This window comes from Pelecanus crispus, chromosome 1 (assembly GCF_030463565.1).
Source record: "Pelecanus crispus isolate bPelCri1 chromosome 1, bPelCri1.pri, whole genome shotgun sequence".
In the NCBI taxonomy this organism is placed as follows: domain Eukaryota; kingdom Metazoa; phylum Chordata; class Aves; order Pelecaniformes; family Pelecanidae; genus Pelecanus; species Pelecanus crispus.
The window spans coordinates 87,202,132-87,218,458 of NC_134643.1; the positions used below are offsets into that span (position 1 = coordinate 87,202,132).

Here is a 16,327-nt window from a genome sequence, read left to right on the forward strand (position 1 = left end):
CATTCCAAGAAAATGAAAGAAAAGTGCTTTAAAACAACAGTGATTAACTACACTGAAAAAAGAATCTTTTACTGCTGAATTACAGTTTAATTTCATTCTACACAGATACCATGTGATACAATCCCTAGACCAGAATCTTTAGACCATAAGAAAATGGAGGCACTGTACAGTTTTCATGAAGGGAAAAACAATAGAAAGAGTTTTCTAAAAAGTGAAAAGTTGACAAATACTGGCAAAATACATCTTCAAGTATGCTTTATTTGCAGAGGATTAGAAAGATTTCTAGGCAAAAAACTAGTCAATGTCATCCAATACATGATGGAACATGATTTAGTGCCTAATGCCAGACAGACTGGAAAATGGGTAGATAGGACCAATGATGCAGTTTTTGATGAATTACATGTGATTAAATGGTCAACATTCATACAGTAAAAAGACTTGATACATACCTATAAAGAATCATAAGCAGTTAATATTTTAACTATAAGCAGGAGATATTGTAAGAAAAACAAGGGGTGTAAGGGGATGGGGAAGCTACAGCCATCTTAGTAATATCAGAAGCCATAGATATTTTTGAAAGACATAAGCTTGTTCCTGCAAATCACTGCACTCTTGAGAATAGTATTTGCAATTTAAAACTTTCTAAAACATCACCAAAAGGAAACACTAATTCCTTTTTTTTAAAAAATTATTTTGTATTAAGAAACTTGTAAAGAACTGAAATATGGCATGGCCAAGAAACATGAATTACCCACCATTTCAGAGACTTTGCATTCATCACATTTAAATAGTAGGTGTCTGATTTCAGAAGGTCTCATGCAAAATCCAGCTATAAAAACTCACCACAGAATATTTTCAAGGATAAAAAGCTAATGTTTTTTTAAAGCTCTGACAGACATCCAATTGTGAATGTGAATTTTAAAAGTAATGGTCCACATTTTCCAAAGGACATTCAAAAAGATAATTGTTGAACTTTCTGTAAATGTCCGGCTCTTATCTACACTTTGCATGGAATATTTACCAAAGCTATAACTTTGGACAGTTAATGGAATATATCACTGCCTAGAGTAGTGCCAGAGGTAACATCATTATCTTTCCATAAGTGCATAATGAGAATTAAATAATCACAGAACAAAGTCCTATTATGAAATGACATTTTTTCTCATGTATTATATATATATTCATTTATATTGAATATAAGTCCAGTAATACTATCACAGTAATGTGCTGTAGCGGTCTTTCATAGTAAGAAAACTGCCCTAATCATCTTTAACATGCAAAGCTTGGAAGAACCAGAAATTCACGTAAGTAGTACAATTTGTATATGCATCTTCTGCCATCCTAAAGTTAACCAGAATACTCAAGACTGTTGCTTATTTTTCCTGTGTGTTTGAAAAAAGCTACAGTTCCATATACTGTACATTCACAGTGGGATCCCAGCCCCCTGTACTATCTGCAAGAAGGATCAGGTTACCACTTTCCATCAGAGTAAACATTCTAGTATTTAATATAATAATCTTGTGAACGGTTGTTCCTAGCTTGAAGTTCAGCAGTTCAGGACTTGATAAAATTCTCCTTTTCATCTCTCTGAAAGGTTTCTTGCTAGCGCATTTTGTAGTCATTAGATACTGACATTTCACATAGCTGTCCTTTAAAATCCAAGTCTACTGTGAAATCCAGGTCACGCTGTAAAAAGATTTAAATGTAACATGTAAGTAACACTGTAAGTTTAGTGTATGAATTCAGTTATCATTCCTCAGGTTGAAAAGACCTCCAGATTCAAGAGTTACCTACTGTGGTTTTTAACTTCTTTTGTTTTTAAATGTTGCTAACACTGAAAAAGCAGGATATAGTATGTGTAATAGCATTCACCATGCAATCTATGTGTAGGGCATATTTGTGTATTCTTCTTAAGGCTGATTTAATGTCCTGGTTACAACTAGGAAGCTTTTGAAATGCTGTGCTATCATGTGTATTCTGTAACAATTTTTAAAGGGTATCTTCCATTGAGATGCTCTTAATCTAGGGTAAAGGACTTTCACACTAGGAGTTATTTCAGAATAGATCTAGTAAACTTCCCATTGTAGAGAAGCCCTCAGTCATTCTTTATCTTATAATGACATGTTTGTTGGAAAGAAGCACTACATAGCCCTACAAAACAAAGCTGTCTCTCTACAAGCTTTTGAAAGGCTTCATGTTTCAGAAGAACAAAGCATTAACAAATCCTTTTGAACCAAGGTGGTCTTTCTGTCTTATGGTAACTATCAATAACACATTAATTTTAGCACCTAAATCTGCATTCAAGTGCTTACTGCTGTGCAAAGAAATTTGAAATAATTTCTTCATTTTTCCCTCAAAAGAAAATTGACACATTCAACCCAAAAGAAAATGTTCCAGTCCCCCAAGGACAACATAAATGTGGGAAACAGACTATTTTCTTCTACTTTCATAGCAAGTGGTAGCTTCAGGAGTGAATGTGTTTGTTTTAATGCCAAGTTTATTTTGTGTTTATTTCTTCCCCTGTATCAACACTTCTATGAAAACCATATCCAATCTGTATTTGGTACAAAAAAGGAAAAGTAATGCAAAAAAGGAAGGCAATGAAATGTTAAGATTTGCTGCAGTCAACAAATGCAATATTTCAACAGTTATAAACAACTACATGGACAGATTATAACCAGGTTATTTTAATGGCTGTGTGTTGTAATAGAAAATGAAGAGATTCTGCTCAAGGTTTCTGGCAGAAAATGGTGCCACTATTTCTCCCAGAAGCCATAGTTCTCATGTCTTGCTCTTCTATGCAGGCATAGGTTGTCCATCAGACCATGTCTCTCAGTCTCCTTACAAGTTAAAAGAAGCATTAAATAACTGACGTACTTGGTGAGGGATTCAGCCCATAGCAGAGAAATTGAGGAAGTTTTCACCAGTCATGGGAGTGTGATACCCATCATGCTTTAACTTTAGTCTTAAATAAAACATCTGTATTTTCTGTGGAAAGCCACAATTTTTAAACAACCATATCACTTGTTTAGTGAGTTCAAGTACATTTGATCAGTGAGTTCATAACAGACGTTCAGCTGAAATCTGTTACTTCATTTTCTAAAGGAGAGTTCTTGGGCACTGAGTGGGAAATCTGGCTATAGATATGGAACTGAAATACTTACTCTTGAGCATCCTGTGTTGGCAGAAGGGATCTTACCTCTGATTTTAGTGACAGTATGAAGAGGTCCTTGCCTACTTGTGTTACAAAATGTGAGCCAAGCTGACTGCAGAGGGCAGCTGACTTGGTGATGTACTTGAATCATTTCTTCCTTCCCCTGCTAGCTTGTTTGTGGGCTGAGTTCTGTAACATTAGCACTGCATTATCATTGCTGTCACCAGCTTTGGTGAAACTGTGACTAGAGCTCTTACTAATACACATGAATTTAGAACCTTTAGCATGTTCATTGTTTTACTTATATGCATTTTATTTACTGTTGATTATAGTTTGTGATCAATAGAATTGGAATTAGAATCAGTGATGCTGACTCACCACATTTTTTGCATTTGGTTTCATGGATATAGTTCCATAGATTTCTTCTCCTCGTCTCACAGTTAAATAGTCCTCTAAGTAGAAGACAGTTTGCTTCCAGTGAGTATAGGGAGCATCAGGTGCTAAAAAGTATATACAGGTATTATTTATAGAAATTTCATCTTTGTCTTACAAATCAAATGAAGACTTGGGAACAATTGAGAAAAGCTTTTCTTGTCATAGAATGCTTTAACTTATATACTATATTAGCAAACATGCTTTACAACAACAAAATTCTGTTGACTGTCAGTGGGTTGTCTTCTGATTTTTACTGGAATATGTCAGATGTGAATCACACCCAGCAAGAAGGATTCCACAAAGGGGGTTACTGGGCATGACAGGCACTTTTTTGATGCTTTCCTTTCAACCCACACACATTCAAATTGGGGAAATCTTTACCACTAAGTGCTTTGAAAGTCAGAAGTCTAAATTAGTTCAAAAAATAATTACACAAAACCATGAAAGAAAAGTTCATCAAAAACTATTAATCACAATGACACAGATGAAACCTTTGACTCATGATCCCAGAACAACAGATTTTATAGTCTCCAGGATGATACAGCTGAGGAAAGGGCTCTTGCCCCTTGACCTGGTTTTGGACTTTTTAAAGGCATATGCTATAGGTAATTTGCCAGAGATGGATACTGGTCTAAATTAATTTCTATTCTTGCTTAGCAGAATCACTTAGATGACCTTCTGCTATTTCAGGTTTTTATTTTACTTATTTATTTTTATTTCTGATTTAAATTCAAATCTTTGAGCAGTGCCTAATGAACTTGCATTGGTTACTTCTTGTTCCTAGCATTCTTGCAGTTAAAGGCATCTAGGAACCTAAGAATAGCTGTACAAGTTCAGAGACCTCCTGACTTCAGAAAAAAACCTCTGATAAATTTATTTTTCTTCCATTTGTTTCCCCAATCACTTTTTTGATGCAGACATGGGCCCACTGTATTGAATCATGCTTATCTTAACACTGCTTAATAAAAAAAAATGATCTAATTTCATTTGAACATCAATGTTTCAAAAAAATATTTGGCTTTAGAAATTGTTTGTGACTGGGGAAATAATGAAGCTTGTTTTAAAACTGTCAGGACAGGAATTTTTAACAGTTCTTTTTTTTCCAAAATTCTAGAATCAGAAGGCTGATACAAACTTTTGTCAGAAACTGTACTGGCAAACTGATATCTTCCAAAGGAAAAGTATAATAAAGACAGATAATTCCTGTCTATGTGTCTAGACAGTTTTAATGACTGTTAATCTCCATTGCTGAATGGAGAGATCTTCTTGCAGAAGTTCAGATCCAGAATCTGTTTTCCATTTGGACATACCTCTGTAAAATTCCTGACTGAAAACATGTTAGACCACAACTAAACTGAACTTACATTTTAAATCATAACTGCTATCTTGTACACACACATGTACATGGGCACATGCCCTTATGCAGAGCTATCTTCCTTAGAAAAGCCTGACATATCTGGAAACTTGTGCTCCACAAACAGGGGGTGTGTGTGTAATGTAGGCACAGGTCTTCAAGTCCACTCCAAATCACACACTTATTTTCTTCGTAATTAAAAAAATGATATATCAATGAAGTGGCACTTCCTCCTGTCCTACAAACTTGGATATTTTACTGAATTCAGTAGAGCTTTGCCAACAGACACTAGCTGAGAATCCAGACCAGTCTTCTAGACAGTGGTGTCTATTTCTTCAGTTACAGAAGGCCAAATGACTTTTTTATGGATTAACTTGTTCTGCACCTACCTTATCATGATGTGCTGAATAGAGGCAGAGAACCACTCCCCTCAACCTCCTGTCTACACTCATGCTAATACAGTTCAGGATGATTGGCCAGATTTGCTGCAAAGGCATACTCCTGACTCATGTTCAGTTTGTTGCTCACCAGAATCCAAGAGTCTTTTCCAATAAAGGTGATTTCTATCCACTTGGCCCAAGCAACAGCATGGAGTTGTTTGGTCCCAGCTGCAGAACATTGTGTTTGGTGTTGCTGAACTTTATAAGGTTCTCATCAGCCCATTTTGAATCCGTGTAGGTGTCTCTAAATAGCAGCCCGTTCTCTCCAGCCAATGCTCCTCCCAGTTTGGGATCATCAACAAATTTGTTGAGAGTACACTCTGTCCCATCATCCAGGTCATTAATAAAGTTGTGGAACAATATTGACCTCACTGTTGGTCACCTGTGGGATGCTACTGATAACTGGCCTCTGGTTTGACTTTGCTGACTGACACATTTTGAGCAAATTTTTCACCCATGTTATTGTTCACTTATCCAGTCTGTATCTCCCCAAGATAGCTGTAAGGAGCTATGCAAGGTTATATAAAAGGCCTTGCTAAAGTCAAGGTATACAACAGCCACTGATCTTCCCTCATCCACACAACTAGTTGTCTAGAAGGCAGTCAGGTTGGTCAGGTATAATTGGCTTTGGTAAATCCACGCTAGCTGTTCTCCATCACCTTTTTGGCTGTCATATAGCTGGAAATAGTTTCCAGGTGGATTTGTGTCATAACCTTCACAGGAACTGAGGTGAGGTTGACTGGCCTGTAGTTCCATGGATCCCGCTTATTGTACTTCTTGAAGATGGGTGTGATAGCTGCCTTTTCCTAATCATCAAGAACCTTTCCCCATCACCATGACCTTTTAAAGATGTTAGAGGTAGCCTACAATAACATTGACCAGCACCCTCAGCATGCTTGGATGCCTCCTGTCTGGTCCTATGGACTTGTTTAAGGTTCTGTAGTCCTCATGGCATATCCTGAGGCATGACTCATGTACTATCAGTTTCATGGTATAAAAGACCTACTTATCCAATGGCTTCAAGGTACCTCTCCCATTATTTTAGACACTTTGAGTAACAACTAACCCCTCCACATAAATAGTACTTGTCTTAGTGCAATTAGAGGCACATCACGTGGGACCCAGAGGAAACCCTGGACCAAGTACTGCTCAGAGGAATCACAACCAATTGATTTCCCCAGGCTTCAGAGTGGTCCCAAGTTCTGCTATAATTGGTGATATGGCTGTAGCCTCATTCGCATCAAAGGCGGCCAGAGTGAACTTTGGTTTTAGAAGAAGCCCGTGTCAAAAACACACAAACAACTTGAGCATGGACTTGAAAAATCTTAAGAATGTGACTTTGCATGGATATTTGGCTAGCAGCTCTTCCTCATTTGCATGCAGTGACATCTAACCTTTTTTATTTGGTGGGCCATACAAGGCTGCTGGAGAAGTTAGTTACTGAAGTAAGATGTTCAGAGAATTGGCAGTAAAGCAAAGAAAAGCGTTCAATAGGAGAAATGGAGCATTTGCCAAGTCACAGGAGACAGAATTTGTAGACACAGGAAGCCTCTCCAAGCAAGCCTCCAAAGAGGCTGAGCCACCAGCAGCTAAGAGATCTAGTTGCAGAAAGAATGACGAGAAAGTGCAAGTCATCAAAGCTGAAAGGATCCTAGAATGGGAGTGTATGAGAAAGAATCCAGAACCTCTGAACTAGCAGCCTGTGGGAGCTACAGATAGTTTAGAGAAGCTAGGTTTTCAGGCATTGCTGATGAACCCCATTCTTGATAGAGGTTCAGAAATATTGGAGACTGTGACTCCTTTCCCCTCTTTTTTATGACAGGTAGGCACAAAATACCTTGTACATACATTTGCAAGTTGAGGTGGGTCTGCAAAAAACTCTCTGTAAGAAAAACACTATGCCAAACTTGCTATCTGCCCTAGGCTTTTGTCAAATGTAGTCTCTTCTCTCTAATACTGTTTAACCTCTCTCCTTAAGTTCTCACTTCCTATGTGCTAAGGAAAGTCAAGCCGTGGTGGGCTTGCAGAACATTTTCAGTCCAAGTGCCTGAGTGAGTCCTCTTTATTCCATACACCTAAGAGGCAAGAAGAGTCCTTATCCCAGCCACCTTTTGCTATACTGATACTGGAGCAAGTCTATGCCTGCTCTGCAGACAAGCAACTCCTTGCAATAACGTAACATCCTTTTCCTTGCCACTTTTGATGCCTGTTCACTGGGATGTCTAAGAGTCAAGCAAAGAATGGCTGGGTTGGAGGGCCAGATTTGCTGATTGGACACATTTGACTGGAAAACATTAGTCAAATATCCTAATCTATTCAATAGATGTTTCTTAAAACATGTATGTTCATATGCACACATAAACCAGAAATACATTCCATTATTCCTCTGCAGATGAAGCCACATTCTCAATGACACAAAAGACCTTTCATGTAGTTCTAGCAATATAAGTAGTCCTCCTTTACTGAGGTAGGTTTCAGTTAATATCACGACACAGTAACTATACCCTTCATTCAAAGCTATTTTTTAAAGAAAACTGGAGGTTTGACTATATTACCTTTTAGAAGATTAATGGGTTGCCTTCTGCTGAAAAAAACAGCCTTCTGTGGAAAAAACAAATGCCTAAAACCTAAACTGCTTTCCACCTTAGCTAATTTTGTTCAGCACAAACTCAGAAATATTAGCACTTCAGGATACCACTGCAGTGTCTCACAGGTTGTTCATGGCTCCCTAGCTACACTTTGTGATGCCTATCATGGTGTAGGAAATACTATAGTATAACACATTTATAGAATGACCAGGGAAACACAGTTATTGAAAAACATAAGAATAGGAGGCACCAAATGACATCATCCATATGGTTATACTTCTAGAATCAAATATAAATAAGTATTTTAACAAAGTACTTTGAGCTTTGAATCTCATATAAGAGAGCCAAGAGCTCCTGTGAAGGGAGAAAAAAAGAGGGTTTTTTTTATTTTTACAGCACAAACTGTAATTTGTTGTTCTTAACATTAAAGCAGTCATGAGTTTTTACATTTTTTGCAACACTGGCTGATTTATTCACTCTGGTAAATGATGCCTTACAGGAATGGAGTTCTTCCTTTAAATATCTGCTCACCAAGGTAAGTTAGAGTTTCACATTTGGGTTGTTAGAGCCGATTTACATAAGCAGTATGTGTGTAGTTATATCTTGGAAAAAAAACAATGGTTCTGTTCTAGACTCTGAGTCAAGAAAGAGCTTTTGTTGAGATCCAGATTTGAGGGAAACCAGGATGCAGAGCTGCTATTCCTCACTGAGCTGACAATTCCCTGTCTAATCTGAGAAACTTGACACAGGATTTAGATATAACTGGTGATGGGCATAAACTCCTGGGTCATAATTTCTGCTGAGCTCTGAACTTGTTAGTCATTCTGAAATCCTGCCTCTGTTTTTGCAGAATTCCTACAAGCAGTTGTCCCTTCCCCATCCTGCTCACCTCCCCCAAAGTGACAATAATTTTTATCACTAAATTCAAACCTGGTGGTACAGTAAACTTCCATGCACCATCTGACCAGTAGCACTGACATTCTGATAGCAACAGAAATGAAATTAAAAGAAATACAGATTACCTGTAGAAAATCCCATCTTCTTGTGGCACTTTGTAAATTCGATATTAAAATAGGTGACCAAGGCATGAATGTAATCATTACGCTGAATTTGGAGGCAGAATGCAGAAGTAAATGCCAATTCTTCAGTCTTCACTGTATAAATATCTACTTCCTGTTTTGAGGAGAAAGAAAAAGACATTTACATGCATTCACATGTCTGTGACTCTATGGTAAGTGTTAAGTGATGTACTTAAGCATTTTATTTAATGATCAGCAACAAAGACAACTGGCAGCCCTTTAACACTGTAAGAAATCAATGGTACATTTGAATATATTAAATCATCAGCAAATGATCCAGTTATCTAAGTTGAGAGAGTGTGATAAGAGAGGCCACTCACAGAACAGTGTGTGTCCTTGGGAATGCATGGAGGGGCTGCGGGAGCTGGAGGAAATCAAGGTAAAAACGTGCTTTGACAAATATAGGCACAATGGATGTTGAAATGGAGATACAGGTGGAGATACAGGTCCCAGTTCTAAGACCTTTCATCATCAGGGACTGTCAGCATGAGGAAAGATGTCAGAGTTGGGTTTTTAATAAAAATAAACTTCTGATTCATTTGAGCATCTCTTGAAGGGAATGTGCTTTGACTGTGTCAAGCAGTCAAAACATTTGAGGCATGACAGGGGCCTGCTTTTTGCTGATAATGCTTTCTAGTCCTGTGTCAGATAACCAGTTCCAAATAGTAAGCACAGGGATCTTACTCTTGAACTGGACAGAAGCAAATCATGTAAATCGTGCTATGGCTTGATTGCAGTAGTTGGGAGCAATGATGTAGTCTTCAAGATTGCTTATTTCCATCAATATTTAATCTCACTGTTCAAGGCTTAAACTGAGTTTTTTAGATGGATCTGATTTTCCCAGCTTGGTATTGCTTTTATCTGGGTTGTTTCCAAAACACGTAATCATGATAGGGAGGATACTAAGCCTGAAATACTATTAATTGTATTCTAATGCTATGGGAAATGTTTCCTATCAGTGCACTTTCTGATATCCTCCTAACTATCTGGCTTCACTGTCCTTATTGTCCTTGGCAAAAGCCAGATACCCCCAAAATATTTTTCTCTCTGTTATTTGGAAAGTCAGTATTAACAACAAAACTGCTCATGCATACAGAGAAATAGAAGCTTTGTAGTCAGAAATCCAAATTTCCGCTACCAACATAAGCCAGGAATCGCATCACTGATTTCACCACATTACTTCAGACTCACACTACAAAAATACAGAGCAGAGTCTAGAATGTCCATTAGAGGGTTCTTTTAGCCTCTTTTAGGGCACAGTTGAGGGCTCCTTTAGCAATTGCATTCTATAATCTAAGAGATGTCTGCAAAAATAGACATCAAAAGATGCAGCCATATTTCAGTTACTGAGGTCTTTGCATGGACCACCTATGTGTTTCTGAGACTTAGAAAACTTATCGTAAGACGATTTAAGCAAGCTATAGTTTTGGCCTGTCTGATTAGCAATATTGTTCAAGAGTAACTTAACCATAATGAAAATTATTCTACTACTTTGCAATGGCACCCTGAGTCACTATAGTGCTTATAAGTGACCCATGCTTATAAGTGGTCATTTAAAGCTGGATAGCCTTAAAATGTACTTTTTTTTTTTTCCTCAAAAGAAGATAAAAAGAAAAAAGCATACTAGGAATAAGAATTTCTGAAGTCTCCTGGCAGACTTCCATAGCAGCCTGCAAAATTTGCTTTGACAAGCTAGACTGGACTGGTGGGTGATAGCTGCAGATTTCTGTAATTTTTGGTGGCTTTTTAGTGGTATCACTGTGGGGAAATTGTGAATTAAGTCCAATGATGAGGCACATAAAACGCTCCCTCTCTCTGAGCTGTGTTGGCTCTGCAGGGTAAAGTGGAATCAAAAGCAGTAGTAAATATTTTTATTAGAGGAGTTAGTGGAAATGTCTCAGAAATATTGAACAAATTGCTGGATAAAATGGTGGTCACTTTTGCAATCATTTTTTTAGGACAGAAACATTTTTTTTTTACTATGCAAGATATGAGACAAATGTGGGGGTTTTTTTATTACTTAATATAGTTTTGATATAGGCCTGATCCTGTTTTGGTGATCTCTTTGAATAGTACTGTGGCTACTATATATTCTTATATTAAATGTCACTGCTCACTGAATGTTAATTACAGGTAACAGTACAGGGGACAAATGCTATCTTTGCATAAAATAAATGGAAAAGTAATGATTTCCCAGATTTCATCCAGATTTCAAAAACAACTACAAAATAGACATAGTTTAGCAGGGATCTGATCAAAATACATTTCTTAATTATACTAAAAAAATAAAATGTTGTATCGGGTTTGCATGCCAAGGTTTTGGTAGCGGGGGGGGGTCTACAGGGGTGGCTTCTGTGAGAAGCTGCTAGAAGATTCCCCCATGTCCGATAGAGCCAATGCCAGCTGGCTCCAAGACAGACCGTCTGCTGGCCAAAGCCAAGCCAATCAGCGACAGCAGTAGCGCCTCTGTGGTAACATATTTAAGAAGGGAAAAAAAAAAAAACCCAAAACCAAAACACCGGGACACAAACTGCAGCTGGAGTGAGGAGTGAGAATATGTGAAAGGAAAACCCTGCAGACACCAAGGTCAGTGAAGAAGGAGGGGGAGGAGGTGCTCCAGGCACCAGAGCAGAGATTCCCCTGCAGCCTGTGATGAAGACCATGGTGAGGCAGGCAGTCCCCCTGCAGCCCACGGAGGTCCACAGTGGAGCAGATATCCACCTGCAGCCCGTGGAGGATGCCATGCCGGAGCAGGTGGATGTGCCTGAAGGAGGCTGTGACCCTGTGGGAAGCCCACGCTGGAGCAGGCTCCTGGCAGGACCTGTGGACCCATGGGGAGAGAGGAGCCCACACTGGAGCAGGTTTGCTGGCAGGACTTGTGACCCCGTGGGGGACCCACACTGGAGCACTCTGTTCCTGAAGGACGGCACCCCATGGAAGGGACCCATGCTGGAGCAGTTCACGAAGAACTGTAGCCTATGGGAAGGACCCACTTTGGAGAAGTTCGTGGAGGACTGTCTCCCGTGGGTGGGACCCCACACTGGAGCAGGAGTGTGCGGAGTCCTCCCGTGAGAAGGAAGGAGCAGCAGAGACAAACGTGATGAACTGACTGCAACCCCCATTCCCCGTCCCCCTGCGCTGCTTGGGGGGAGGAGGTAGAGAAAATCAGGAGTGTAGTTGAGCCTGGGAAGAAAGGAGGGGTAGGGGGAAGGTGTTTTAAGATTTGCTTTTATTTCTCATTACCCTACACATGTTCTCACTCCCCTCTCCTACTCAGTTTTGATTGGTAATAAATTAAACTGATTTTCCCCAAGTCGAGTCTGTTTTGCCTGTGATGATAACTGCTGAGTGATCTCCCTGTCCTTACCTTGATCCATGAGCTTTTTCATTATATTTTCTCTCCCCTGTCCAGTTGAGAAAGGGAGTAATAAAGCAGCTTTGGTGGGCACTTGGCATCCAGCCAGGGTCAAACCACCAATGTGTTAAGCTGAGCAACAATAAGTGTGTCAGAATTATCAGCTAAATAAGGAGGTCCAGACTGTGGTTGACACTGCATGGAAGACCATAAGACATCCCATGCTACATGTCCCTGTTCCAGAGAGACAGACAAAGGTCCAGTTTTTACATTCACTGCATAAAGAATGGTTCTTGGGCTGTCCTGTAGCACAAATTGCTTTAGGACTGAGCAAATGATGTATAGAAGATCATTTAGAATCACAGGGATGATAACAGTGAGGTTGAGATGCAGTGTTGCCAGCTGCTATGTATTTCTTGTTTGCATGGTATCACCCTAGCTGAAGGCAACATAACTAATGAGAGAAACAGCCCTGAATCAGGTTTGCTGATGGGAAAAATGCTGACTTGCTGCCTGACCTGTTGTTTCCTCATGCAAACCGTAATTAAGGTTGCTTCTAGAGTGCCACCACACCTCTTTTCTGATCCCCTTCCCAGCCAGTCAGTTTACTCAGCTAGGATTGTGTGAGCATGGAGGTAAGTTAAAGATTCAAATATCAGTGAATGTCTGGTCTTGGTGGGGTTTTTTGTTTGTTTTTGGATTCAATATTGGGGTTTTTCCTCCCTTCCTCTCTCCAATTGCACCAGCTGTCTTGGTTTGGACAAAGAGGGAAATGGACATGCCAACATAGGATGTGATAGTGAAGGCAGTGCTAATCATAGCAGGGGTAAAGGTGCTGAACTGATGTAGACACTGGAGGATGGGTGGCATTGGTACAAGCAGCTTCAGGAAAAGGATTGATCTGAAGGCTGAGAAGTAAAACTAATTGCTAGGGAAAGGAGAAAGAGCCAAACCCTCTTTTCTGACAAGCACTGAGAAAATTACCTATATTGTCAGTTGCACACATGCATACAGATGTGAAGGGAACACTGAATGCGATAGTCAGCCCCCAAAACACATTCACTTTTCCAAAAGAAAATTATTTTTCTTTTTTCTTTCTTTTTAAAGAGTGCAGAGAACTAACAGTACTAATGTCGGGAGAGAAGAAACATTAAATTCTGGGTGTTTCGGGGGAGCAGTGAAAGGAAGAATGGAGTATCTGAGTTTATTTTGACTAGATATTGCAGCATATGCTGGTTTTCTGTTAGATGAAATAACAGGGAAGCAAGTGTAGCTGTGGCTTCTAGATAACAGAGACCTCAGCCTCCTGCCAGGGCCCCTCTTCTGCCATCTTTTCCTGTTGGCATGGAAGGAAATGCCTGAAAATTACTAGGGTGTTGTTTGGTTTGGTTTTTGGTTTTTTTTTTTTTGGGGTGGGGGGGGACGACACATGGAATAGGCAGAGTTAAATCTGAGGATGCTGAAAGGAAAGACTGTGGGGAGAACTGTTGGAAAGGAAAGTGTGACAGGGAAAGTCACTTAGGAAAAAGAAGGGAGATTTTCATGTGGAGAAAAGAGTAGAGAAGAAAAATGAGAAAAAAAGAGCAGTGTTTGAAGAAAGATGAAAAATGAGTGGCATAGGTGCCTCTTGCTTTACTTTAGGAGAAGCTGGGAGAAAGTCCCATGGGAGGCAGTCCTGAAGGGCAAAGGGGTCCAGGAAGGCTGGGCCTTCTTCAAGAAGGAAGTCTTAAGGGCGCAGGAGTGGGCTGTCCCCATGTGCTGTAAGACCAGCTGGCGGGGAAGATGACGGGCCTGGCTGAACAGGGAGCTTTTGCTGGGACTCAGGGAAAAAAGGAGACTCTACCGCCTTTGGAAAAAGGGGCAGGCAACTCAGGAAGAGTACAGGGATCTCGTTAGGCTATGCAGGGAGGAAATTACAAAAGCAAAAGCCCAGCTAGAACTCAATCTGGCCACTGTTGTAAAAGATGGTAAAAAATGTTTTTATAAGTACATCAAAGATAAAAAGAGAGCCAAGGAGAATCTCCATCCTTTTCTGGATAGGGGGGGGGAACATTGTCACTAAGGACGAGGAAAAGGCTGAGGTACTTAATGCCTTCTTTGCCTCTGTCTTTAATAGCCAAACCAGTCATCCCCAGGGTACTCAGCCCCCTGAGCTGGAAGACAGGGACAGGGAGCAGAATGGAGCCCTCATAGTCCAGGAGGAAGCAGTTAATGACCTGCTACGCCACCTGGATGCTCACAAGTCTATGGGGCTGGATGGGACCCACCCGAGAGTATTGAGGGAGCTGGCAGAGCCATAGTGGCTCAACAAGCCACTTCCCATTATCTGTCAGCAGTCCTGTTTAACAGGGGAGGTCCCTGATGACTGGAGGCTTGCCAATGTGATGCCCATCTACAGGAAGGGCTGGAAGGAGCACCCAGGGAACTACAGGCCTGTCAGACTGACCTCGGTGCTGGGAAAGATTATGGAGCGTTTCATCTTGAGTGCGCTCAACAGGCATGTGCAGGCCAACCAGGGGATCGGGCCCAGCCAGCATGGGTTCATGAAAGGCACATCCTGCTTGACCAACCTGATCTTCTTCTATGACCTGGTGACCTGCCTGGCGGATGAAGGAAAGGCTGTGGCTGTCATCTACCTGGGGACTTCAGCAAAACCTTTGGCACCGTCTCCCACAGCATTCTCCATAGGAAGCTCGTGGCTCATGGCTTGGATGGGCATACTCTTCGCTGGGTAAAAAACTGGTTGGGTGGTCGAGCCCAGAGAGTAGCGGTGAATGGAGTTAAGTCCAGTTGGCAGCCGGTCACGAGTGGTGTTCCCCACGGCTCTGTTTTGGGGCCAGTCTTGTTTAATATCTTTATCAATGATCTGGATGAGGGGATTGAGTGTGCCCTCAGTAAGTTTGCAGATGACACCAAACTGGGTGGTCGTGTCAATCTGCTCAAGGGTAGGATGGCCCTGCAGAGGGACCTGGACAGGCTGGACTTATAAGCCGAGGCCAACCATATGAGGTTTAACAAGGCCAAGTGCCAGGTCCTGCACTTGGGTCACAACAACCCCATGCAACACTACAGGCTTGGGGAAGAGTGGCTGGAAAGCTGCCTGGCCTAAAAGGACCTGGGGGTGTTGGTTGACAGCCAGCTGAACATGAGCCAGCAGTGTGCCCAGGTGGCCAAGAAGGCCAACAGCATCCTGCCTTGTATCAGAAATAGTGTGGCCAGCAGGAGCAGGGAGGTGATTGTCCCCTGTACTTGGCACTGGTGAGGCCGCACCTGGAATACTCTGTCCAGTTTTGGGCCCCTCAATACAAGAAAGACATTGAGGTGCTGGAGTGTGTCCAGAGAAGGGCAATGAAGCTGGTGAAGGGTCTGGAGCACAGGTCTTATGAGGAGTGGCTGAGGGAACTGGGGTTGTTTAGTTTGGAGAAGAGGAGGCTGAAGGGAGACCTTATTGCTCTCTACAACTACCTGAAAGCAGGTTGCAGCGAGGCGGGTATTGGTCTCTTCTCCCACGTAGTTAGCGACAGGATGAGAGGAAATGGGCTCAAGCTGCGCCAGGGGAGGTTTAGATTGGATATTAGGAGAAATTTCTTCACGGAAAGGGTAGTCAAGCATCGGAACAGGCTGCCCAGAGTGGTGGTGGAGTCACTATCCCTGGCAGCATTCAAAAAACAGGTAGGCGTGGCACTTTGGGACATGGTTTAGTGGGCATGATGGTGTTGGGTTGATGATTGGAATGATGATCTTAGAGGTCCTTTCCAACCTTAATGATTCCTAGTTTTTACTTTCGTTACAAATAATCCAGCCACCAAGCCAGGAAACATGAAATTGCTACTCTACCCTTAATTGGTTTAGTGGTGGACTTGGTAATGTTCGTTTAATGGTTGTACTGGATGATCTTAAATGTCTTTTCCAACCTAAACGA

General features: G+C 41.0%; 1 protein-coding gene across 1 annotated transcript in view; it reads right to left on the reverse strand.

Moving 5' to 3' along the window:
* Nucleotides 1-1,602: 1,602 nt before the first annotated feature.
* Nucleotides 1,603-16,327, reverse strand: part of PRMT8 (protein arginine methyltransferase 8) — an 82,134-nt gene continuing 67,409 nt past the window's right edge. The window contains exons 9-11 of the mRNA XM_075722490.1: nucleotides 8,994-9,144; nucleotides 3,533-3,654; nucleotides 1,603-1,686 (exon numbers count right to left, since the gene is read on the reverse strand). Of these exons, the coding sequence (XP_075578605.1) occupies nucleotides 1,603-1,686; nucleotides 3,533-3,654; nucleotides 8,994-9,144 (357 nt within the window). The remainder of the gene's footprint in view (nucleotides 1,687-3,532; nucleotides 3,655-8,993; nucleotides 9,145-16,327) is intronic.